At 54.0% G+C, this 25,512-nt stretch overlaps 2 protein-coding genes across 3 annotated transcripts; one reads left to right on the forward strand and one right to left on the reverse strand.

Annotated features, from left to right (window-relative positions):
- Positions 1–9,374: 9,374 nt before the first annotated feature.
- MAPK7 (mitogen-activated protein kinase 7) lies at positions 9,375–14,521 on the forward strand. Of its 2 annotated transcripts, none has more exons than XM_047708929.1 (7): positions 9,375–9,546; positions 9,773–10,076; positions 10,726–10,891; positions 11,515–12,593; positions 12,700–13,379; positions 13,771–13,904; positions 14,037–14,521. In XM_047708929.1, exons 2-7 carry the CDS (start codon positions 9,845–9,847, stop codon positions 14,188–14,190), a joined length of 2,445 nt encoding a protein of 814 aa, XP_047564885.1. In that variant the 5' UTR covers positions 9,375–9,546; positions 9,773–9,844; the 3' UTR covers positions 14,191–14,521. The 2 variants fall into 2 exon arrangements, with proteins under 2 accessions (XP_047564885.1, XP_047564884.1); XM_047708928.1 differs by having other exon boundaries at positions 9,376–9,546; positions 9,840–10,076.
- A 123-nt stretch (positions 14,522–14,644) lies between these two features.
- MFAP4 (microfibril associated protein 4) lies at positions 14,645–17,868 on the reverse strand. Its single transcript, XM_047708937.1, has 6 exons — positions 17,742–17,868; positions 17,358–17,439; positions 16,886–17,040; positions 16,302–16,398; positions 16,027–16,209; positions 14,645–15,665 (listed from the first exon to the last, which is right to left on the reverse strand). The coding sequence occupies exons 1-6, from the start codon at positions 17,745–17,747 to the stop codon at positions 15,418–15,420; spliced, it is 771 nt and encodes a 256-aa protein (XP_047564893.1). The 5' UTR covers positions 17,748–17,868; the 3' UTR covers positions 14,645–15,417.
- Positions 17,869–25,512: the final 7,644 nt, after the last annotated feature.

Consider the following 25,512-nt stretch of genomic DNA (forward strand, 5'->3'; position numbering starts at 1 on the left):
CAGCCCACACTCCAACTGACAACCCTGGAACCCTGGACCTGCGCACACCCGCAGCAGTTTCCTCCAGCTTTCCCCAGCAGATCCGATGGAGAACACTGAGCAGGGAGCAGATCCCAGATGGGTGACGGGGTTGATCTGACAGGAAACCAGGTGAGCTGCTGTCTGCATCCTGGACTCGGCCTCAGACCTTGGGGAAGCTGGTTCCTCTACCTCCTTCCCTTCTTCACGAGAGGGGCATGGAGGGCTGGGTGATGGACTTGTCCTCTGGGAGGAGGAAGCTCCCGCAAGGGACATGATCCGATCTGTGTTTTCCAAAAGGTCTCTCAGACTGCTGTGCAGGGACTAGGATATAGGAGAAGGAGAGGAAGCCGAGAGGACAATGGGAGACAACTATAGTGGGACTAGGCTGTAAGCAGGAAAGACGGCGCTTCTCCTACTCTAGCTCCCCGACTCACCCCACTCCAGCTCCTGTCTCCTGCCTCTCAACTACACCAGGGAAACTCCTGCCTCAGGGCCTTTGCACTTGCCCTTCCCTCTGCCCGGACTGCTCTTCCATCAAATCTCCACAGGGTTCATTTCCTCTCCTCCTTCAAATCCTTGCTCCAACGTCACCATCTCTGTCTGGCCTTCCCTGATTATTCTATTGAAAATTATACCCCCTCCCCGCCCCCATCAGTACTTCCTACTTCCGTCCCCTGCTTCGTTTTTCTGCAAGGTGATTGTGACCTTCTAAGACACCATGTAATTGAGTTGATTGATCGTGCTGCTCTCTTCCAACCAAAATCTGAGTTCCTCAAGGCAGAGATTTATGTCTGTCTCACATCCTGAATCCCCCCGAACTGGGATTTTATTTATTTGAGAAACCCACCCCCAAATGGTGTCTATCTGACATGTGCTAGGTGCTCTGTATCCTGGAGTCAGTGACTGCAGTTTCGGATTTGGGTCTGTAGGAGGTGGTAGATTGGAGGGGTAGATGGAGGAGGGGCTGGGGGAGGGAGAGGGAGGGATCACGGGTGACTCCCAGGTGCCTGCCCTGGATAGAGGTACCATGTCCTCTGGATGGGGAGCCAGTGAGCGTGGTGTTTGGCACAGGAATTGGAGGGCTTGTGGGGTGTCTGTAGGGAGATATCTGGGGAGCCCTGGCTGTTGGGTCTGGAGCTTGGGGAGAGGGCCAGGCTGGAGCAGGGTTCAAACTGGTCAGTGCAGAGATCTCAGGGAGGAACAGAGTGTGGAAGGGACAGGCACCCAGGCTGAGCCCTGAGATACCAACATTCTGGAGAAGGACAGAAAATTGGGGGGAGGGGAAATCAGGAGAGGGGAGTTGCTATGAGGTTGATGTTCCTGATGACATTCATCCTGGGTTGGTCTCCCCGGCAGGCCTGGGATCTTTCCAAGAATGGAACAGATACAATTCTCCACCCCACACTCTGGGCAATCACAGGCAGGCCTGTGACACAGGAGTGTCCTGGGCTGGGCAAGGTCAGCCTCAGTGTGTTTGCCAAACTACTGGGTTCCCCAGGGACCACAAAGGATGGCAGCCCCAATGGTGGGACTCCAGACACTGGGACAGCTGTGATGATATCCACTCCCCTCCAACCCCAGCATCCCCAATCAGATCCCTGGGCAGCTTGGGTAAGCTGAAGTGGTGGAAGCAGGGGTGAAGAGGGGTGCCCAGAAGCCACAAATTACCTCCAACTGCAGCCGTCTGGCCATGAGGTCAGGCCACACACCCAAGCTTTTGGGAATCAGGGATGGCAACTTTCTGGCAAGCTTCCTGTCCTCCCCTCCACCCAAACCACAGGGAGCTCACAGGCCAGCCTGGGGTGGGGGGGTGTCCCTCTCCTGCGGGGGGGGGGGGCAGGCTTGAAATACCCCCAGCCACACTGAGGTCTAGCTCTGTCATATCCTGTGTCCCGTGTGTATATTTCCATGTGGACATGTCCCTGCATGTGTATATTTCTTGTGTGGATGGATGTGTCTCTGCTCGCCTCTGTGAGTGTGAATGCAAGTGTGCATGCGAGAGAGTGTCCCCACCCCCCTGTGTGTGTGTGTACATAGCAGTGTCTGTGTCTTGTGAGTCCCTGCATGTATGAGTACAAGTATGTCTGTGAGGCTAAGTGGATTGGGCACCCATGTGGGCCCCGGGGGCTGACTGCTGGTGTGCATATGTGTCACGGCATGACTGTGCATGGCCTGTGGGGCTTGGCAATGCTGGGGATCAGAGGGACAAGCTGGAGCTGCCAGCCAGCACCAGCCTCACACCCGGCCCTGCTTGTCGCTGGGGAGACACTAGGCTTTGGGCCGTGCTCAGTCTTGGCAGCTGCTACCTTTTGGAAAGAGCTTGGGAGTCCCAAAGGCTGGGAGAGATGAGGAGGATGGTTGCACTGGGGAGACAATGGACCGCAAATGGGGGGTCTAGACCCTGCCCGGGCTGCCAACCTTCAGGGGCCCCTAGAAGAGGCCTGTCTTGGTCTTGGGCACTAGGACACCTCCCGCCTGCCCTTGTGCCCAGTAGATCTGGCTTTTCCCCTTTTACCTATGAGTTACCTACTCAGTACCTGCTCTCCACTTCTCTTCCAACAAACCCCGATTTGGAGGGCCGCAATGTGCCTATGGATGCACTGGGCTTCTTTCTTTCTTTCTTTTTTAAGATTTTATTTATTTATCAGAGAGAGAGAGAGCGCGCACAAGCAGGGGAACAGCAGGCAGAGCAGGCAGAGGGAGAAGTAGGCTCCCCGCTGAGCAAGAAGCCCGATACAGGACTCGATCCCGGGACTCTGGGATCATGACCTAAGCCGAAAGCAGCTGCTTAACTGACTGAGCCTCTCAGGCATCCCTGTACCGGGTTTTTCAGCCTCTCTTGCACCTGGGGATAGCCTATGACACAGTTCTAAGATGTAAGTATATGTCTGCTGGGGGCTACCAGGAAGGCGTTTGCTCTCATGATGATGGGGGACAGATGTAGCACCGTGTCCTTCTGCCTCCTTTATTCTGTCTGGAACTTGAATGGGATGGCTGGATTGCAGCAGCTGTCTTGCAGTCATGAGTTAAGGGAGAGAAAATGTCATGAGGATGATGGCAAAGTGAATAGAGTCTTAGTCCCTGACGAGCTACACCAAGGTCAACAATGTACTTTGGATTTCGGGGTGCCTGGGTGGCTCAGTCGGTTGGGCGTCTGACCTGGTTTTGGCTCAGGTTGTGATCTCATGGTCATGAGATCCAGCCCCTCGTCAGTTTCCGTGTTCAGCAGGGAGTCTGCTTGAAGATTCTCTGCCGTTGTCCCTCCCCAAGCCGTTTGTGTGCACAAGGGCATGTTCTCCCTCAAATAAATAAATACATCTTTTAACAAATAACGCAAAGCACTTTGGATTTCTCATGATGAAACAAAAATATATCTTCATGTGTTAAGCCAGGGTTGGTGGTTTTCTGTTAGTTGCGGTCTGGTGCAATTGTAACTGATCTTTCCAGGTTGAGATGGGAGAATGGGCCACCCTTGTCCTCCCCCCACCCACCAGCTGTAGGCCCCTCCTTCCCCGCTCAGAGTCCTTCCCACCTCCAGCTGCTGCCGCCATTAACACCAGGGCCAGGGTTTGAATCAGGCCTAGAATCAGTTATAACTTAGACCAACTCCCCCAGTCTCTCGGAGGGACTCCTTCCTGAGTGATGGGAGAATAGATTGCGACCCTCAGGGGACTGAGCTTCCGAGAGGGCTGAGCCTACCCTCTAGTCCCAGCTGAGGGGATTACAATGCCCCCTCCTCACTGCTTGTGCTCTCACTATCTCTCTCAAATAAATAAAATCCAAAAAAGCCCAAAGGAGTCAGATGAATTTTGAGGTTTCTCAGTGATCATAAAACTTATGTTCACACTATAGTCTCTCTCTCTCTTTTTTTTTTTTTTTAAAGATTTTATTTGTTTGAGAGAGAGAGAGAGACAGGGAGAGAGCATGAGCAGAGGAGGGACAGGCAGAGGGAGCACGCTCGACCCCTGGACCCCGGGATCATGACCTGAGCCGGAGGCAGACGCTTAACCAACTGAGCCACCCAGGCGCCCCTATACTCTAGTGTCTTAAGTGTGCAGTAGGGTTATGTCTCCGAAACGTACATGCCTTCATAAAAAAACACTTTATTGCTGAACACTGCTGACTATCCTCTGTGCTTTCAGCGAGTCCTAATCTTTTTCTTTTTTTAAAGATTTTATTTATTTATTTGACAGAGATCACAAGTAGGCAGAGAGGCAGGCAGAGAGAGAGAGAGAGAGAGGAGGAAGCAGGCTCCCTGCTGAGCAGAGAGCCCGATGCGGGGCTCGATCCCAGGACCCTGGGATCATGGCCTGAGCCGGAGGCAGAGGCTTTAACCCGCTGAGCCACCCAGGCACCCCATCTGTTCCCATTTTATCATGAGATTGCCGCCATCCAGTCCCAAGTTCGAGCTCCATTTCTAGTTCTCGTTGTCTTGCTGTTTCCACCATATCTGCAGTTAACCTCCAGCAGTGAAGTCTCGAACCTCCGATTTGTAAAAAAACAAACAAAAACCAAAAACAACACACTATCCAGGAGGCATAATAAAGCCAGGGACGCCTGTACTACCTCCCCAGGCATCACCTGCCCAATGAGAGGCCACCCCAAATCGTGGCTGGGACTGCTGACTACCCCCACTGCCACAATGGGGGGCCCCTGGAGGTTGTCTGAACATATATTTGGTCTTGCCTTTTTTTTTTTTTTGAGACACACGTCCTCTAAGACTCTTTTCTTGCTTTTTTTTTTTTAAAGATTTTATTTATTTTTTATTTGACAGAGAGCATGAGAGAGAGAGCACAAGCAGGGGGAGTGGCAGGCAGAGAAAGAGGGGGAAGCAGGCTCCCCACTGAGCAGGGAGCCAAATGCAGGGCTCAATCCCAGGACCCTGAGATCATGACCCGAGATGAAGGCAGATGCTTAACCTACTGAGCCACCCAGGTGCCCCTCTTTTCTTGCTTTTAACATACACAGGAAATAGCAGTGCAAGTAAGATGATAGATAGCATCGGGCACTTGGACTGTGCTGAGGCGGGCATTAGGGAATGGTGGGGACTGCGGTGAACTGGAGAGCCCGTGCCCTTCTAGTGGGGGGGTGGTTACTGCTCAGTTGCAACCCATTATTGCTATTCATCAATGCAGGTCTGAGGGTTCCAGATCTTCTGGTTTTCTGGAATAAACCAGAAATCAGGATTTTTATGAGGTACCTCCCTATTTTTAACATAGGCAAATAATTCCGGGCTTTAAAAAAGCTCTCTGTGAGTCATTCCCCCATCCTGCTGGTAAGTCTAAATTGGTACAATCTCTAAGGACGGAGTTTCAACATTAACGATTAAAATTATAAGCGCAGGGGCTCCTGGGTGGCTCAGATGGTTGGGCATCTGCCTCCAGCTCAGGTCATGATCTCAGCTCATGCTGGGCTCCATGCTCAATGGGGGGTCTGCTTCTCCCTCTGCCCCTCTCCTGGCTCCTGTATATGCACTCTCTCTCATTCTCTCAAAAAAATAAATAAAATATTTTTTTTTAAAGGAAAACAATAAATGTTTGCGAGGGCAAGGATGTGTAGAAATTGGAATTTCAAATATTGCTGGTCAGACAATAATGAATGCAGCCGCTGGGGAAAAGTTTGGCAGTTCCCCCCAAAATTAAATATAAAGGTTTACCATAGGACCCAGCAGGCTCGCTCTAAGGTATAGACCCAATAGAAATGAAAACATGCCCACACAAAATCTTGTACATGAATGTTCACAGTATCATTGCTGACAATTGCCAAAAAGCAAAGACAACCCAAATGTCCATCCACTGATGAATGAACCAAATGTGGGCTAGCCATACAATGGAATGGGTTTGGTCTTTGAAAGGAATGAGGTCCTGATATGTGGGAAAGGATGAACCTTTTGAAAGCATGCTAAGTGAAAGGAAGGACACACAAGGTCACACACTGTAAGATTCCATTTGTAGGGAATGTCCAGAATAGGCAAATCCAGAGAGACAGAAAATAGCTTAGCAGTGACCAGGGGCTGAGGAGTGACTACTAATGGGGCTCTTTTGGGGTTGAGGAAAATGTTCCAAAATTAGGCTGTACAACTCTTAAGGACATATGAAAAACCACTAAACTGTATAATTTGAAGTTTTATAGTCCATGAATTTTATCTCAAAAAAGCTATTATAAAAGAAAGAGGAATCTCTCTGGTTATTGAAACTTATTGGTCTTCCAGCAAAGTGTATGTAATTTGCTACCTTGTATATATCAAGGAGGCTTTGGACAAGAATGTATTTGTATTTGCTTTACTTTGTAGAGACAATGAAAGTAAGCACCTGGATTTAAGACCAAGATTTTTCTTTTTCTTTTTTTTTAAATTTCTTTTTTTTTAAATTTTATTTATTTGACAGAGATCACAAGTAGTCAGAGAGGCAGGCAGAGAGAGGAGGAAACAGGCTCCCTGCCGGGCAGAGAGCCCAATTCGGGGCTTGATCCCAGGACCCTGAGATCATGACCTGAGCAGAAAGCAGAGGCTTTAACCCACTGAGCCACCCAGGTGCCCCTAGGACCAAGATTTTTCACTTAAACCTTCTTATAATGAGTTTGGAGTCAAATGAAACGATTTTCTCTCTCTCTCTTTTTTTTTAAGGTTTTACTTATTTGAGAGAAAGCCGAGTGAGCACAAGAGGGAGGGGTGGGGCAAAGGGAGAGGGACAAACAGACTTCCTGCCAAGCAGGGATCCAGACGCAGGGTCAGATCCCATGACCCCGGGATCATGACCTGAGTCGAAGACAGATGCTTAACTGACCGAGCCACCCAGGCACCCCTGAAATGATTTTTTTCTTTTTAAAGAAATGGTCTGTTGTGTTAGCTGCAGCAGAGCTCAGTAAGGTAAGGGCTGAAGAATGTCCGTCGGATTTGTCTACAGTTGGATAATTAATGGCTTTTCTAGGACAGAGTCAGGGCCTAGTCGGGTAGAAGCCAAACAGCTCATAGTGGATTAAAAAGTAGATGAGATGGGGCGCCTGGGTGGCTCCGTGGTTAAGCCTCTGCCTTCGGCTCAGGTCATGATCTCAGGGTCCTGGGACTGAGCCCCACAACAGCTCTCTGCTCAGAGAATGTTGAATAGCCCATAACTTGTATACCCAGCCTAGCTGAACTATTTATAGAGAATTAAAGTAAACATAGTTTAAGAGTCTCTCGTGTGATTTTTGTTTTATTCCTGGATCAGACAGTACCATCAGGCAGCTGACCACTCAGTCCCCTGAAAAGATGTTTGTGTCTTGCTTTTGTAAGCCCTCTACTTACATAGAGGCTCATCGCTGGCCTTATACTGCATGTACTTCAGAGTCAGGGAATATTATGTACTGTATCCCCTAAAGAAAGGCCATCAAAGAAGTATTTTCAGACCTCAGTGACAGAAAATGTTCACTTTCCCCACGTACAGCTTATTGATTAATATTCAATGCAAATCATGTAACCGACAATTGGGCTTTTTGGTCTGTGCGGGAAAAATCAGAAACAAACTTATAGTTCAGCTTTAACTGAGGAGATCCCTATGATATGCCTAAATACTAGATAGCTGTTTTTCCAGAGGCTGACCTAATTCTTACAAGTATGTTTTTCCTTGGGTATTTAAAAATGCAGTATCTACTTTTTCGTTTTTTTTGTTTCATGTTTTTTTTTTTTTTTTACAGAGATCACAAGTAGGCAGAGAAGCAGGCAGAAAGAGAGGAGGAAGCAGGCTCCCTGCTGAGCAGAGATGTGGGGCTCCATCCCAGGACCCTGGGATCATGACCTGAGCTGAAGGCAGAGGCTTTAACCCACTGAGCCACCCAAGCGCCCCTACTTTTTCATTTTAATGTAAGATCCCAATAAACCTCTGAAAATTCAGTGCCCCGCAAAAAAGGTATGGGAAAGGGTTACCAAAATGAAACCGCCACCATTAGAAAAGAGAAGGAACTTCTGAGCAGCAGGTGATTTATCTGAATTCAGTACAATTGGTGTTAAATTGTGAAAACTGATGGAACTATACACTTAGGTCTAACTTTCTGCATGTGAAAAGTAAACAAAAACACAACAAAATACACAAAACAAAATATACACAAAACACAATTTCTATTTTTTTTTTTTTTAAACAAAACTTTTAAATAAAAGTGTGTGATCTTGCCAAACTCACTTGTGGTCTGGATCCACTTTTCAGCCCCTAGTTTGTGATGTAAGGAAAAGACCCTCGATCTGGCGCTCGGAGTCTAACTATTGGGTTCCATCCACCGGTCATTATTCAGGGCAAAGAAAGAATCTGCAGAACCTGCGCTCCTCTCCTCCTCGGTCTCCATACCTTTGCCTACTCGTTTCCCCCCTCCTTCTCTCCTCACTTGGCGGAAACAGCCACTTTTGGAGGCGCAACTCCCAAACGCTCTTCCTTACAGCACGACCACGAGCTCCCTGCTGAAAACCTTTCCTCCCCACCAGGTTCCTCCCGAGTCCTCGTGCCACCACTGCCTCCTCGGCACTGGGCTTTTCAGGGATGGCGCCCCATAAATATTTACATAGGAATGAACTACCGGGCCCTGGAGTGGGTGGGGCAGGGCACCTGGCTTCCAAGTCGGGCCCTATCCCGCCTTGGAAGCTCCCCGCTGTCCACCTCAGCTCTGCCGCAGCCCGATGCGCGGGAGCACTGAGACAGAGCCACCAGGTGCAAGGAACACGCCAGAGGCCTGGGACACCGAGCAGAGGCCCCAGGGCGCCGGAAGCTGTGGGGAGGACCAGGCGCCGGAAGTCAGTGGCGGCTTCAGGCCGGACACTCTAGAATCCCGGAGGCCCGGATCTCTGTGGTTGGACGCCTCGGCTCGGTCTACTTGGGGTGGCCCATTACCAGAGCCGGGCTCCCGGGACCGACCGGGAAAATGGAGGGTGGTGCATGATTCCTCAGACAATGGGGGCGGACAAGGAAGCAGGGCCTAAAGGAGGGGAGTTTCGTGAACCAGCCTACAAAGTAACAGATCCATGCACCTCAGCACCTCCGGACTCCCGAGAACAGCACGAGCTGACCCGGTCCATGGCGGTGCGCAAGCACGCACGGGGGCGTTGCCTTTCACTCGCGCGGCGCCTGAGGCTGCTAGCGCGCATGCGTCAGAAGACTGCGCAGGGCGGAGAGCCTAGGAGGCGCCGAGCGCCCTTTGGGCGGCTCCCGCGAGCGAGCTGGACGGCGGCGCGCGCGCGGGCGCGCGGGCGGGCGGGCGGGCGGGCGGAGGCGTGGCTTTCTCTGGAGCTGGTCTCGGATTGGACGCAGCAAATCGAAGGGGTGGGAACCTCCACTGAGAGCGCCCGGCGATTGGCCAGAGGCTGGAAGGAGCGTGGTCTTGGGAGGCGGGGCGGGGGAACCGGCGGGGCAGAGCGCGGCGCTGAGATGGTGGCGGCGGCCTTGAACAAGTGAGCGAGCAACTCCTGGAGTACCTCTCCACTGGGGACGGGAGCCCGGGGAGGCGGGGAGCGCCGGCGACCTCCGAAGGACCGGAGGAGGAGTCGGAGGGAGGCGCCGTTCGGTGAGTGTTGACCGAGAGAAGCGAAGTGCCCCGCCCCTCCCTTTCTTCCTGGACCGCGCCTGGCGGCGCCTCCCCCACCTCCCACCCTGCGTTCCACCCTGGACCTGAGCTCCCGGTTCCGAGTCCGGCTGTGGGACGACTGCTACGTGCCAGCCGCTCTCTTTCGCTCCCTATCCGGCCCCCACCGGCTTCGGGAACTTGGAGATTCCCTGGTCCTGCTCCCCAGCCTCCCAGAGGGGAAACTGAGGCCCGGCGGGGGAGTCGGGCCCCTCCTTACCAGCGTCTCCACACAGACGCCATGGCTGAACCCCTGAAGGAGGAAGAAGGGGAGGACGGCTCTGCGGAGCCCCCCGGGCCGGTGAAGGCGGAACCCACCAACACCGCTGCCTCTGTAGCGGCCAAGAACCTGGCCTTGCTCAAAGCCCGCTCCTTCGACGTGACCTTTGACGTGGGGGACGAGTACGAGATCATCGAGACCATAGGCAACGGGGCCTATGGGGTGGTGTCCTCCGCGCGCCGCCGTCTGACTGGTGAGCTTCCCTGTCCTGCACCGCTTACAGATGTGGAAGCCAACCCCAGTCTCGAGCAGCCAGGAAGGAAAGCTGGGATCTAAATGCTGGTTCGAGGCAACACATGCGGGTTAGGTGCCTTCTGGGTGCCACGCTCTGCGTGGGGCACAGTTCTCTGAAACTGCCGTGGTGGTGTTGCCTCTTTCTTAGAGAAATGACAATCCCAGTTAGACCAGAATGGAGATCCTCTCTTTGGTTTCTAAAAGAGAAGTGTGTTCCGGAAACAGAGACTGGGGCAAGGAGCTGGTGGTGGGATGGGTGAGGTCTGAGATGGAGAGAGAGGGTGGGGAGGTAGAGTGAGCATGGCTTTACAGTCAGGACGCTACCCCTAATTAGCTGTGCAGCCCCAGCACATTGCTGAGCCAGGGGTTCGTCATTCCCAACTTTGAACGGTTGGTATCTGCCTCGGGATCGGTGGGAAGGGAGTATCTGGTAACATCCATAAGATGCTTAGTACAGGGCTAGACACGTATTAAGTTCTTGCTATGTGGTGGTCCTTATTCAGCGTATGGTAACTACATCGTAGAAGGGAGATGTCGAAAGGGGCTTTTTGCCCATCTGCAGCTGTTCTGAGGTACCTGGTGATGCCTGTCTTTTCCCTGCTCCCCAGGCCAGCAGGTGGCCATTAAGAAGATCCCTAACGCTTTTGATGTGGTCACCAATGCCAAGCGGACCCTCAGGGAGCTGAAGATCCTCAAACACTTCAAGCATGACAACATTATTGCCATCAAGGACATCTTGAGGCCCACTGTGCCCTATGGCGAGTTCAAATCTGTGTAAGGAGCAGGGATGGGAGAGGAAGGCAGAGATGGATCTGAAGTTCCTAATGTAAGGCAGGCTGGGAAAATTCTTATGATTCCAGGACCATTGTCCCTGGCTTTGCCTGGGACAACTGTGGTTGCTTAAGAAAAAGCAGATGTTAGTGTTTTATAGAATCTTTACTTGTAGGATGGCCAGCGTTCATCAGTTCATTCATTCATACATTCATTACATTCGTAATGTTCATACAGTAACCAAATTTTTATTCTCATACCAGATAATCTCGGTCAGTCATAGAACACTGTCTTAATAAACTGGGCAAGCCTTCAGTTTTCCCAGTTTTTCAGGCAGCCATACAAAAAAATGGAGATGGCCCCAAAACTAAATCTATCAGCCAGCCCTGGTTTAGTCCAAACCCATCTTTTCTTTGATGGTGAAACTAGAGAGAGGAAAGTGATTTCACTTCGCTGAAGTTCACGGAACTGTTGGAGAAGATCTGGAATCTTCATATCATGCCACTGGCCTGTGCAGAGTATGAAGATGAGGCCATTACCTGTCAAGCTGGGAGGGTGTAGTGAGGCTGGGGCTGGCGCTGGCACGCGGGCGAGGTGGCCATGCTTGTCTCTCTTGTCCCTTCTAGCTATGTGGTCCTGGACCTGATGGAGAGCGACCTGCACCAGATCATCCACTCCTCCCAGCCGCTCACCCTGGAGCACGTGCGCTACTTCCTGTACCAGCTGCTCCGGGGCCTCAAGTACATGCACTCGGCTCAGGTCATCCACCGTGACCTCAAGCCGTCCAACCTGTTGGTGAATGAGAATTGTGAGCTCAAGATTGGTGACTTCGGCATGGCCCGTGGCCTATGCACCTCGCCCGCTGAGCACCAGTACTTTATGACTGAGTACGTGGCCACACGCTGGTACCGTGCTCCTGAGCTCATGCTCTCGCTGCACGAGTACACGCAGGCCATCGACCTGTGGTCCGTGGGCTGCATCTTTGGTGAGATGTTGGCCCGGCGCCAGCTCTTCCCCGGCAAAAATTATGTACACCAGCTGCAGCTGATCATGATGGTGCTGGGCACCCCATCGCCAGCCGTGATCCAGGCTGTGGGGGCTGAGAGAGTGCGAGCCTACATCCAGAGCCTGCCCCCCCGCCAGCCTGTGCCCTGGGAGACGGTGTACCCCGGCGCTGACCGCCAGGCCCTGTCCCTGCTGGGGCGCATGTTGCGTTTCGAGCCCAGCGCCCGCATTTCCGCGGCTGCTGCCCTTCGCCACCCCTTCCTGGCCAAGTACCACGACCCTGACGATGAGCCTGACTGTGCCCCGCCTTTTGATTTTGCCTTTGACCGTGAGGCGCTCACCCGGGAGCGCATTAAAGAGGCCATAGTGGCTGAGATTGAGGACTTCCATGCACGTCGCGAGGGCATCCGCCAGCAGATCCGCTTCCAGCCTTCCCTGCGGCCTGTGGCCAGTGAGCCTGGCTGCCCTGATGTTGAGATGCCCAGTCCCTGGGCTCCCAGTGGGGACTGTGCCATGGAGTCCCCTCCCCCGGCTCCACCGCCATGTCCCGGCGCCGCACCAGACACCATCGACCTGACCCTGCAGCCGCCCCTGCCCACCAGTGAACCAGCCCCTGCAAAGAAGGAGGGTGCCATCTCCGACAACACCAAGGCGGCCCTCAAAGCTGCCCTGCTCAAGTCCTTGAGGAGCCGGCTCAGAGGTGCCTTGCGGAGGCAGCAGCTGGCCAGGGGGTGGGGTTGCAGAGGGGTGCTCCCAGCTCGGACAGGCCATAGGCTCTTACCTTTTCCCTGCCGACTTCTCTGCAGATGGCCCCAGCGCTCCTCTGGAAGCTCCTGAGCCTCGGAAGCCGGTGACCGCCCAGGAGCGCCAGCGGGAGCGCGAGGAGAAGCGGCGGAGGCGGCAGGAGCGAGCCAAGGAGCGGGAGAAGCGGCGGCAGGAGCGGGAGCGCAAGGAGCGGGGGGCCGGGACCTCTGGGGGCCCCTCCACTGATCCCCTGGCCGGGCTGGTGCTCAGTGACAATGATCGCAGTCTGCTGGAGCGCTGGACTCGCATGGCCCGGCCCCCAGCCCCCGCGCCAGCCCCGGCGCCAGCCCCAACCCCAGCACCAGCACCAGCCCATGTCCCCGTCCCCAGCCCGGCCCGGCCCGGCAGCCCTCCTGCTGCCCCCCCAGCACAACCTGTGGGCTCCACCCCTGGTCCTGCACCGCAGCCCGCCTGCCCGCCCCCTGGCCCCGCCCCCCACCCCGCCCGTCCTCCTGGGCCTGGCCCCGGCCCTGCCCCTGCCCCAGTCCCGACCGCCCCCTCTAGTGTCCTGGCTCCCCAGTCGCTTGTGCCGCCCCCAGGGCTCCCTGGCCCCAGTGCCATAGGTGTTCTGCCTTACTTCCCGTCTGGCCCACCCCCTCCGGACCCCGGAGGGGCTCCTCAGACTTCCACCACAGAATCCCCTGACGTGAACCTGGTGACTCAGCAGCTGTCCAAGTCACAGGTGAGGCGCTGTGGGGACACCTGGATCTGGGGCCCAGGAAAATGGGCTTGGGAAGTCCTTGCTGTTTGGCAGGGACGGGGATGGGCGAGGCTGTGGTGCCTCCTTAGTCCGTGAGAACTGAGAGGCAGATGGGGCTTTATCTCTGAACTTGGCCTCTTGCTCGTAGAAGGAGCACAGTGCCAGTGAACAGGTCTCTGGGAGACAAATGACATGCTTTCTAGGAAGGGCCTGGCCTGGAGACCGGCCCTCGACCAGTGCCCATTGATTGTCTCGGCTGGCGCTGTCACCTGAGGCTGTCCAGGCAGAGTCCCTGGCAGCATCGGGACAGACTTACAGACTTCTGTCTGCTTTTGGTAGTGCCTGGCTTGTAACCTGCCATCTTCCTTTGCAGGTGGAGGACCCCTTGCCCCCTGTCTTCTCCGGCACTCCGAAGGGCAGTGGGGCCGGCTATGGTGTTGGCTTTGACCTGGAAGAGTTCCTAAACCAGTCTTTTGACATGGGCGTGGCTGATGGGCCCCAGGATGGGTAAGATGGCTGGACCAGGTTTCTGGAATGGGCCTGTGGGTAGGGTTTCCTGGTGTAGGAGGAGCTTGCCTGGGGGATGGGCAGGGAGCCAGCCTAGGCTAACAGTGCCTCTCCCCTCCACTCTCCCTGCAGCCAGGCCGACTCAGCCTCCCTCTCAGCTTCCCTGCTTGCTGACTGGCTGGAGGGCCACGGCATGAATCCTGCTGACATTGAGTCCCTGCAGCGGGAGATCCAGATGGACTCCCCGATGCTGCTGGCTGACTTGCCGGACCTCCAGGAGCCCTGAGGCCCACAGCCTGGGCCTTGCTGTGGGGGGCGGACCCCGCGACAAGACTCACAGGAACGTTTCCGAGGGCTGGAGCCCTGGGCCCGGAAGTGGAAGCTCAGCTTCGATGATTCCGCAGGTTCATCTCAGACACACTCTGCAGCCTTAAGCAGCCACCTGAGCCACCGCCAAGCCATGGCAGGATCAGGAAACCTCTACTCCCTGAGCGATCCTTTTCAGTATTGTATTTTTATTATTATTATTATTATTATTATTGTTATTAATATTATGACACGATCTTTTTGCCATCAAAACAAGGCCTGTGAAATATAAGGTTCTCTTTAGTGCCTAACTCTAGGTGTCTTTTTGGAGTTGAGGGCAGGGTGTGGTCAGTAGGGGGGCAAGGAGGAGCCCGGTCCTCGCATTTGGGGGCCAAGCAAACCCATTTATATGCACAACAGCCAAAGCTGGTTCATTCAGATCCTGAGGTTTTATTGAGCTTTTCACTCCCCACCTCCTTCCGGCCCCGCAGAGGTTATCCTCTGTCTCTCCAACACAGTCAAACCTCAGCCCTGGGGCGGGTGGGGGGACTTCATATCCCTGCCTGTCTCGGCGGGAGCTGTTCTAGAGCGGCGTGCGATAGCTGTGGGGAAATTTGATTTTGGCATGAGCTGTGGGGCCTGGGACAGGCGGGAGGGGGCAGCGGGGTAGGACTGTGAGTTGGGGCTGCGGGCCCATGGTGCTCACCACTGGGGAATGACTTGGCAGGAGGGAGGCAGAGGATGGAGATACTGAGGACAGCAGAGTGGGCTGTGGGTGGGGTGTGGCTATGGTGGCCACACGCGGGTGGCCTGGCACATGCCACGGCTATTGGTCAGACTACGGCAGCCCAAGCTGGCATGCTAGGGGGCTCCAGACGGAGCAGTCCGCAGCCAGGGAGCGGCTCCCGGCTCTCTGCCTTGTGGGGAGGGCAGAGGCAAGGAAGAGTCTCGCAGAGCCCAGGCAGGTCCAGGAGGCCCGGGAAAGCGGCTGGCCTTGTGGTCGCAGGTGAGGGGAATGGAGGCCTGGGTTTGAGATGGACACCGTGGGTGTGACAGGACCCGCTGGGACTAGAGCCGCAAGGACCCCTGGGAGAAGCAGGTGCTAAGAGAGCAGTGGGCAGGGGTGGGGGTGCCAGGGTGCAGACGGAGCACTCATGGAGAGCCAGAGCAGCCAGGGGAGGCTTGGGGCCTGACAGGGGCCAGCCCCTCAGGCCCGGCGGATTTTCATCTCGGTGCGCTTGAGGGAGTAGTAGAAGCCCTTCCACTGGGCCCAGTTGATGCCATTTGCGTAGGAGAGGTGGGAGCCACCCAGGTAGAAGCCGTTGAGGTTGGCAAAGTGGCAGCTGCGGAACCAGAAGGCTCCCGAGGAGAGGGCCGCACAGTTCTGCACAAAGAGGTCCTGGTCCCGGTCAAAGGTGGAGAACTTCTGGCCGCTGTGGTAGGACAGGGAGTCGCCTGGCAAGAGGGGAGGAGAGATGGGGCTGCTGAGGCGGGGAGCCAGCCCCAGCTGGCCGGGGTGGGGGATGGATGATGGGCAGGAGTGACGCTATGGGAGGTGTCATGTGGCAGCCGGCGGGATGGGGCGCCCTCCCCAAGCCGGCCGCTGGGTTGCCACGCTTCGGCATGAGAAGCAGCTGCTACCCCTGGGGCTGCCCAGAGCGAGCGGACGCAGCTTCTCCAGGGGCCCAGGCCCGAGCTGGGTGGAGGCGGGCACAGCCCCTCCAGGGGGGACCGGAGGGTGTCGGGGACCCAGCGGACCATGCCAGGCCTGCCTTCCCCACCAATGCCCCCTCATTAGGCTGGCAGCTGGGCATACCTGCCCCGCCATCCTCGAAGCCTGCCACGTAGAGGGTGTAGCCGTCCTCCTCCGCACTGACCGCGTTGGGCGAGATGGAGAATTCAGCGTACTTGGCGGCAGCCGTGTTGTTCTCAAAGTCCTCCAGGTCCACCCGCAGCTCGTACTTCTGCTTCAGCGTCAGGAGGTGCAGGTTCTGCAGCCCTGGGGAGGGCGGAAGGGAGAGACAGCTGGTCAGCGGAGCCCTGGCTTGGGGCAGCCCCTGGCCCCTGAGACACCCCCCATCCCCATCTTACCCAGCCAGTACTCCCCGTCGGCACGGCCGAAGCCCAGCTTGTAGTCGTTCCAGCCCCGGAAGAAACTCACTGAGCCATTGAATCGCTTCTGGAAAACCTGGAGCAGAGAGGACAGGCCTGGACGATCAAGAGTCCAGGGGGCGGGAGCCTCACCTAGGCAGGGGCCCTGGAATGCTGAGGGGTTTTGTTAAAAGACCAAGCTGGAGCCTAAAACAAGGCCTGTGCCGGCCCCAGGCCCCTCAGCGAGCAGCTTCTGGGCGCCAGGAAAAGGTTAAGGGGGTGGGGGGTGGTTCTAGAGTTCTGGCACCTGGCAGTGCTTCCCGGGGTGGGCTGTGTGACCTTGCGCAAATTACTTCACCTCTCTGGGTTTCGGTTTCTCTGTAAAGTGCACCTCTCTCCCTGATGGCTTTGAGGATACAGGCACTAACCTGCCCCCAGCACCCAGAGTTCAGCCATGGAACAGCTCCCCAGCTCTGCTGTGGGGGTCGTGATCCCCATTTAGAAATGGAAAAACTGAAGCGCGCAGAGAAGTGTGGTCACACGGCGGGGACCGAACTGGGCCTCCATTCCCCCTGCCCACTCACCGTCCACTTGCCGCCCTCGGTGGTCATGTCACAGAAGACAGGCACAGGCACACTGGGCCCGGAGGGGTAGATGAGGTACACGCCATCCTCCTGGTAGCCCTGGGCGTAGATGTCATCGCAGTCCAGGGGCTGCTGAAGGCAAGACTTCTCCAGAGCTGCGGGCGGGGGCGGGGAGGGTGAGGAGAAGGGGACCAAGACGCCACCGGCCCCTCAGTGCCCTGTGGTTGGCCTCCAGCCCTAGCATGCCAAGAAATCACACGAAATTCCACCCTGGGGTGGGGGATGCTTGTGCCAAGAAATCACACGAGATTCCCCCCCACCCCAGGGTCGATGCTCAAACGTCCTCTCCACCTGCCCCGTGGTAGAGAGGAGGGGATGGCATCCTGCAGGGGCTCAGCCCTGAGGCCTGACTCCCAGAAATGAGGGCTCGGAGTCGCCTCTCCTCCCCCAGCCTGCTGGCCAGGCTGCTTACCATCTCCCCGGATCCCGGAGACCTGGGGGGTGCAGGGGGGCGTGGAGAGAAGCAGCAGCAGCGGCGGCAGGGCCAGGAGGGCCTGGGACAGGACAACAGGGTCACCTCACCTCACGGCACTGACCCCGCCCTCGCCAGCCCCAGAGCCCTCGGCGGTCTCTGCACTTGTCCCTTGTGCCAACTACCCCCTGCCGGGAACCCCTTTCTCTGCCCTTGGGCCTCTCTTTCCCTGCCTGAGAAACCTGACTCTCCTAGCTTAAGAGTTTCAACTGGATCTCGAGAATCCCCTGTGCCTTCACAGCCGCCCTCTCTGGTAAGGGTCCTCTTCCCAGAGTGGGCTCAGGGCCCCCGATGCCATGAGTCCCCCAGGCCCAGGCCCAGTACCTTCATGCTGCCAGTTGAGCTCAGAGCGGCTGGGTGTCTGCTGCCCCAGACTGCGCCCCAGACTGCACCCGCCCAGAGTTATATGCTGGGCCCTGGCCAGCCGCCCTGGCTCCGCCCCCTGTCGCTGCAGAGCCCCCCTCTCCCCTCCTCAGGCACTGAACCAGCATCTGCTTCCACAATCAGGGGGGCCGGGGGAGGTGGGGCCGGGGCCAAGGGACCACCTGCATCTCATTAGGCCCATCAGGGGCAGAGCGCTGGGGATTTTGCTCCCTGCTGAGTCAGAGGGCTCCCTGGAGCCCTTCTACCACCCGCCCCCTGGACCTGTGGACCCCCTGGGACCCCCAACCCATCCTCTGCTTCCTCATGCCTCCCTCTGCCGCCAGATGTCTGTTTATTTTCTCCTCCCCTGGCCTGTGTTTCATCAGCCTTTGAGGGAAGGCTAAGTAGCAGTGGGGAGGGTGTGGGTTTGCCTGGGTTCTGCGGAGGGGAGGCCCGTTCTGGGGGAGCAGAGGGCTGGGGAGACCGCTTCAGAGCTCCTGATGTGGGAGCCTGTCTGGGGCTGGAGGGGGATAAGGGCAGCAGGGGCCAGGCAGTCTCCTGGCAAGGACTGGGACATTTCTGAGCCATGAGCACAGCCTGCAGGCGTCCAACTGCTGTCTGCCCCAGCTCGAGCCAGGGCCCCTCTCCAGCCCCCTTCCCGCCCCCCTTGCTCTGGCCCCTCAGGCTCCCTCCCTTGCCCTCCCCCAGAGTTCCCTGGTGATGTGTCTGGCTTACACACCATGGAGCGTGGGGCCCCCCTCGTTTCTCATCATCTCACCCCTCGTTCTCTCAACCCCACCTCAGACTCCCCACTAGACCCCTCTTAAGTAATGTCCCATTTTCTCAGCCCTGAAAGCCCGTCTTTTGCCCCCTGCCCCCACCGAGTCAGGTTCCCCCCCGCCTGCCTCCGCATCGTCCCTGAGGCCCATCCGCTCCTTCCTCCACTTAGGTTCCGGGCCTCCTTAGAGCCCTTTCAGGGCCAAGGCTCAGTTTCTCACCTTGGACTTGAGGGGAATTTTAAGTCCGCCTCACGCCTACCTTAAGGACCTTAAGCCGGCTTGTGACTCATAAAGTACAATCTAGCCACACCGGATTTCTCACCATGGATCCCCCGCCCGCCTTTGCCGTCTCAGTTGTTCCCGGGCAGCCCACCTGTTGGTCCTCTCTGCTTGGTCGTGAGTGCAAATGGGCAGGGTCAGCGTCATTCCTGCACGCTTTGCACCATCCCGGAGCCTGGCATGGGCACTGATCCACTGATCAGATGTCTTTTGAGCACCTACCTTGTGCTGGCTGCTGGGGATCTGGTTTCTGCCCCTCGGGAGGGACAAAAACAGGCATTAGACACTTCATTGCAAATGTAATGTGTACTGTGCCAGGCCCTCTGTGGAATGGATGAGCAAGCGAAGTGTCCAGAGGCACGAAGGAAAAAAGAAAGAAAGTGGCTCTGGCTCACATCCCCTCTCCTCATCCTTAAGTCAATAAGCCCTGGCTCTCAGGGCTTGGTTCTGTAGTTGCCAGTGAGAGTTGTCTGTCTCCATAGTTGTGGCACGTCCTGCAGGTTCTGGAGCCAGGTTGCCAGTGTTCAAATCCAGGCTGTGCCACCTGCTAGCTGGCAGGGCGGGGGGGGGGGGGTGGGGACCTCGGACAAGTTCTCTCTCTGCTCTGTGCCTCACTTTCTCCCTCTGTAAAATGAGGATAGTCACAGTATCTCCTCCAAAGGGTTGTAGTAAGGACGAAGGACTACATAGCCTATAATGCACAACTATGCCTACGACCAGTAACTAATAGGAGGCATCGCACCATCAGAAACCTCGCGATTGTTCCTTACACAAAGGGATTGTCTTCCATGTGATTTTTATCCTTGTCTGTGGAAGAGGTAGTTGCCTGCCTCTCCAACCCCGAGTTCCCTCAATGCTAAGTGGTAAGCCTGATTGTCCAGCCTCCATGGGTGGGGCCCCATGTCTTGGCTAAGAAATTGCAAACAGAAGTTTTGTAAAGGTGGGGAGCTATTCCGTCTTCTTCTTGCTGTTGGTCCTATTGCTGGGCACGATGGCTGGAGCTCCAGCCACCACCATGAACCATGAGGATGAGGCCCCATCAAGAGATGGTAGAAGGTGTGTCTGTCTGGCTGGCTGGCTCAATTGGTAGAGCATCTGACTTTTTTTTTTTTTTTAAGATTTTATTTATTTATTTGACAGAGAGTGATGCCAAGTAGGCAGAGAGGCAGGCAGTGGGGTGGGGGTGGGGGAAGCAGGCTCCCTGCCGAGCAGAGAGCCCGACATGGGACTCGATCCCAAGGCCCTGAGATCATGATCTGAGCTGAAGGCAGACACTTAACCCACTGAGCCGCCCAGGTGCCCGAATCTGACTCGATCTCAGGCTCCCGAGTTTGAGCTCCACGTTGGGGCTAGAGATTACTCAAAGGAAAAGAGAGGGGGCGGGTGCTCAGGGAGGAGCTGGGTCCCTCAGGACCTTGTGGAGTGAGCCCTCTGGACTGCCCTTCCGTAGGCCTCACTTACACGGAAGAGAAAGAAACTTTTATCTAGCTTAAGCCTCTGTTGTTTGTCCCCTGTTCCACCCAGCTGAGTCTAATCCTAATACATCGCTCCTTTCAGCAAATGCCTGCTAATTTTAGCACTGGCTACAAATAGGAAAACGATGAAAAAAACAATCATCAAAACAAATAATAAAACGTGTAGACTACAGCTAATAAACAAATGTAGGAACACGAGAGAGAATTAAGCAATGAGGGATCAATCACATTTTGCCTGTTAGTTGCTTTTTTTCCCCTCTAACTTCCCCAGAACGTATGTAGGTGTGGCAAAGCAGGCGGTTGGCCCTCTGGGTGTGCTTGGGAACTAGTTTAACTCTTCAGGGGAAGAAAGAGGTTTGGTGACACAGCCTGAGAGTCCAGAACACCTCTTTGAAGATGCTGTCCCCTGAAAAACTGAAAAAATTACATGGACTAGTCAGTGGCCATATTTGTTGGCTGCCCGTGGAGGGAACCTTCCTGCATTTTGGGGTCCCCGCCCCCAACTGGAATGCAGGGGCTTGCTCTCCCAGGCTTGCTTGCAGGTCTGTTGAAGGCACATGACCTCAGGGTAGCCAATCAAATGTGTGGCCCTGGGCTTCATTTGAGGAGATTAGTGATAAAAGAGGCAGGAGAATGAAGAACTCGATCTTGGGGTGGTAGGGAGCCAGAGGCGTCTGGCTTCTAGGTTCTCTGGCTGGTTGGTGGTGACTTTGCAAGCACAGTGCTGAGTCATATTGGCTTTCGCTGCAAAGCCCTCAGTTTGGTTCTCCACTCTGGGCAATTGCTTTTCTCTGCCCATGATCTTGATAAATCCACGATCCCATGATCTTGGTAAATTGGGAGTGTTCGAAGGGAACTCAAGGAGGGGAGAGGGGGTGTCCCCTAACCCAGGCCAAGTGAGGGGGCTCTGAGAAGTATGGGGCTGTTTGCTAGACACAGGCTGCTGCTGCAGTAGGGGCCAGGGGGAGGCAGGGGGGTGGCTGTTGGGAAGAGGGTGGGGCCGGCGGGGCCACTGGCCGGACAAGGATGTGTCCTTTGAGCACCTGCTAGGACACATCGGGCACACTTTACCCCTGATATAGGCAGCAGCAAGCAGACACAACCTTCAGCGGTCCTAGAGCTACAGAGGAAAAACAGTGGCAAACAAGGGGAATGATGACCATCAGTGAAAAAGAAAGCGGGGTGGGGGCAGGGTGGAGAAGGCGGCCATAGTGAGAAGGGATGATGGCTGGCTAGGGGTCCACGGTCCAGCATAAGCTTTTGTAGTGGAGGACACATCCCTCACTCCCCATATTTTCCTTCCTTGCAAAGGGCGAAATGAGGGATTTGGTGTGTCTCCCCACTTTTTTGGGTAGTTTGGGGCAACTTCAGTGAACAGAGCTCAGCAGGTTGGAGAGGGGGAAGGTATCCAATGCCAGGCTAAGACGTTTGGAGCTGAGCCTGAGGCCTTTGGAGTTAGGGTATGTTGAGAAATGATCTTTTGTCTCCTGTCCACCTGGGATTTGTGTAACTGGGGTGCTTGGCTTTATTTTGCTATGTGAGAGGTGTGTATGCCGTACTCCAGGGAAAAAGCGTATAGATAAAAGGTTGGTTTTTGTTGTTGTTGTTGTTGTTTTTAAATGAATGCATGCACAGAGTTGGAAAAACAGAGTGCTGAAAAGTCCTTTATTGCAAAATAGCAGTGCCCACCCTGGTGTTTCTGGGGGTTGGGTCTTTTCTGGCTCCTTGTGTGGCCACTTGGGGGCTGTGTCCTCGTTTGAGAATGTGCAGCTGTGTTACCCCTTTTTTCACTGCTTTCTTCTTCTCCATTTTCTCTGTTCTCTCTCTCTTTTTAAAGATATTTATTTATTTGACAGAGAGAGAGAGATCACAAGTAGGCAGAGAGGCAGGTGGGGGGGGGGGGCGGAAGCAGGCTCCTTGCTGATCAGAGAGCCCGACGCGGGGCTCGATCCCAGGACCCTGAGATCATAACCTGAGATGAAGGCAGAGATTTTAACCCACTGAGCCACCCAGGCGCCCCACTCTCTCTCTTTTTTTAACCTTGAAAGATTTTATTTTTAACGAGTCTCCACACCCAAGATGGGGCGCGAACTTATGACCCCGAGATCAAAAGTCTCATCTCCACAGACTGAGCCAACCAGGCTCCCCTCTGTTCTTTTTCTAATAATTTTATTAGTTGGCTGCTGGATCTCCCAAATCGATTCTTATTTGTTCTTATTTTTTGCCTGACATTTTCCATCTCTGTGTTTTTAATTCTGATATCTGGAGCACAGCCTTCAGGTCCAACATTCCTATTGACTAAAAAATTAGCTTTCACATTATTTTTATTTTCCAGTTCCTTCTTGTTTTAAGGGTTTCTTGGGAGGTATAATTTACATATGGTAAAATCTACCCGTTGTAAGTGTACGGTACAACAATTGTGCCTCTAAAAAAAGTCTTTATTTTTAAAAATTTATTATTATTTTTTAATTATTATTTTTTTATTTTTAAAATTATTTTTATTATTTTTAAATTTTTTTATTATTCTTATTTCTTTCAAAGATTTTATGTATTTATTTATTTGACCCAGAGAGAGACAGAGAGAGAGCGAGCGCAAGCAGGGGGAGAGGCAGAAGGAGAGGGAGAAGCAGGGTCACTGCTCAATCCCAGGGGCCCTGATATCATGACCTGAGCGGAAGGCAGATGCTTAACTGACTGAGCCACTCTGGCGCCCCTAGTCTTTATTTTTTAAAAAAGATTTATTTATTCATTTATTTGACAGACAGAGATCACAAGTAGGCAGAGAAGCAGGCAGAGAGAGGGGGAATGCAGGCTCCCCGCTGAGCAGAGAGCCCAATGTGGGGCTCGATCCCAGGACCCTGGGATCATGACCTGAGCCAAAGGCAGAGGCTTTAACCCACTGAGCCACCCAGGCACCCCTAGTCTTTATTTTTTAGAGGACTTTTAGGTTCAAAGCAAAACTGAGAGGAAGGTACAGAGGTTTCCTATATATGCCCTATATATATATAATGGATAGACCTACACTGACATGTCATTATCGCCAAAAGTCCATAGTTTACATTAGGGTTCCTTCTCATGTTTTGTTTTTGTTTTTGTTTTTTTAGATCTGTTTATTTATTTGAGAGAGAGAGCAAGAGAGTGCACACTGGTGGAGGGAGGGGCACAGGGAGAGGGAGAGAGAGAATCCTCCAGCAGACTCCCTGCCAAGCATGGATCCCGGCACCAGGCTTGATCCCAGGACCCCGAGATCGTGATCCCAGTGGAAACCAAGAGTCTGCTGCCCAACCGACTGAGCCATCCAGGTGCCCCGTTGGTGTTGTGGATTCAATGGGTTTGGATGGCATTCCCCCATTAAAGTATCATATAGAATAGTTTACTGCCCTAAGAATCCTCTGTGCTCCTCTGATTCACCCCCCACCCCCGGCAATCACAGATCTTTCTATTGTCTCCATAGTTTTCCCTTTTCCATAACACCGTGTAATTGGAATCATGCAGTAAGAAGCTTGTTTCACTCAGTGATATGGATTTAAGTTTCCTCCATGTCTTTCAGGGCTTGACAGCTCATTCCTTTTTAGCACGGACTAATAATAGGCCATTATTCAGAGGTACCACTGTTTATCTCTTCACCTGCGGAAGGCCATTTTGCTTACATCTGGGTTTTGGCAAATGTGAAGAAAGCTGCTGTATTTGGGCAAATACCAAGGAGTGTGATTGCCGGATCATATGACCAAGTATGTTTAGTGACGTAAGAAACTGATGAACTGTCCTGCCAGGTGGCTGTACCCCCTCGCACTCCCACCAGCAACAAATGAGAGTTCGTGTTGCTCCACGTCCTTGCCAGCATTTGGTGGTGTCAGTGTTCTGGACTTTTGCTCTCTACTAGGTGTGTAGTTGTGCTGTTTTAATTTGCAATTCCCCAATGACATATGCTTATTTGCTACCTGCACGTCTTCTTTGGTGAGGTGCCTGTTCAGATCTTTTGCCCATTTTTAAATCGAGTTGTTTGTTTTCTTATTGTCCAGCCGATTTCTCCTTTTTAATTTCATGAAGTAGTTTTGTTTTCATTTTGTTTTGTTTTATGAGTGCATATCTTTTCTTACTTCTGAGGCTACAAATCAAAACTGTGAAGTTTTATTCTGTTTCCTGCACTGACTCTATTTTCTGCATGTCTTGGTTTGACTTGGCTACTGTCTCAGGAGTTTGAGGCTTTCTTTAGACACCTGCTGCTGACTTATTCCAATTTGGGAGAAGGTTCTGGAACCCGTTAAGGAGTTTTGTGGACCCAGGTGGGGCTGGGTCTTGCCATGGCTAATGGGTCAGAAGTGTGTTCTGCTCCACAGAACAGAAAACTGGACTGGCACCACCCACTGGAGATAATTTTTTTAAAGGTTTTATTTATTTGACAGAGAGAGAGCACAAACAGGGGGAGCGGGAGAGGGAGAATCAGGCTCCCTATTGAGCAGGGATCCCGACATGGGGCTTTGGGATCATGACCTGAGCCAAAAGCAGGCACTTAATCGACTGAACCACCCAGGTGCCCCAGTTGGAGATAATTTGTTTTTATTTTTACACAGCAAACAAACAAAATACAGAAATGGGAAAATCAGGGCTACTTGAGTATTGTAACTTTTTTCATTTCCTTACTGTATTTTCAGCAGGTTTTGAAGGAAGGGGAAATACATGTGAGGCATAAATCCACCAGATTTAACCTCCTGGATTATTGACACACTTAAGCTTATTCTAAATAATTTCTTACTGTAGGCACAATTTCCTACTTTTTATAAATGAAGAAGCCCAGAGAGATAGCAGGACCTGGGTTAGAAGCTGAACCTCGTTCTTTTGCCCTGTTCCTGGGAGCTCCAAGGGATTTGTGACCACATGGGACAGGAGAACATCAGGTTCTTGGGACACATGCAAGAGCAGAGCAGGCCCCATGTGACAGAGGGAGATCCAGCTAGGAAGGGGACAAGGACTCCTAGCCCATGGAGGGTGTGGGAGGCTTCTTAGAGTACCAGGTGACTGGCATGACACATGGCATTTCTGTGGTGCCTGCCCCATGGTGCCCCTCCCTGAGAGCTGGTCAGCCAGGTCCTGGCTTCTGTGGCCTTGCTGCCTGTGCCTGCCTGCCCGTCAGCTCCCCAAGGACAGGAGCTGGCCCCACTGTCCCCTGGTACCTGGCAATCACCAGGGAGCCGCCTT

Source organism: Lutra lutra, chromosome 16, assembly GCF_902655055.1.
Source record: "Lutra lutra chromosome 16, mLutLut1.2, whole genome shotgun sequence".
NCBI lineage: Eukaryota > Metazoa > Chordata > Mammalia > Carnivora > Mustelidae > Lutra > Lutra lutra.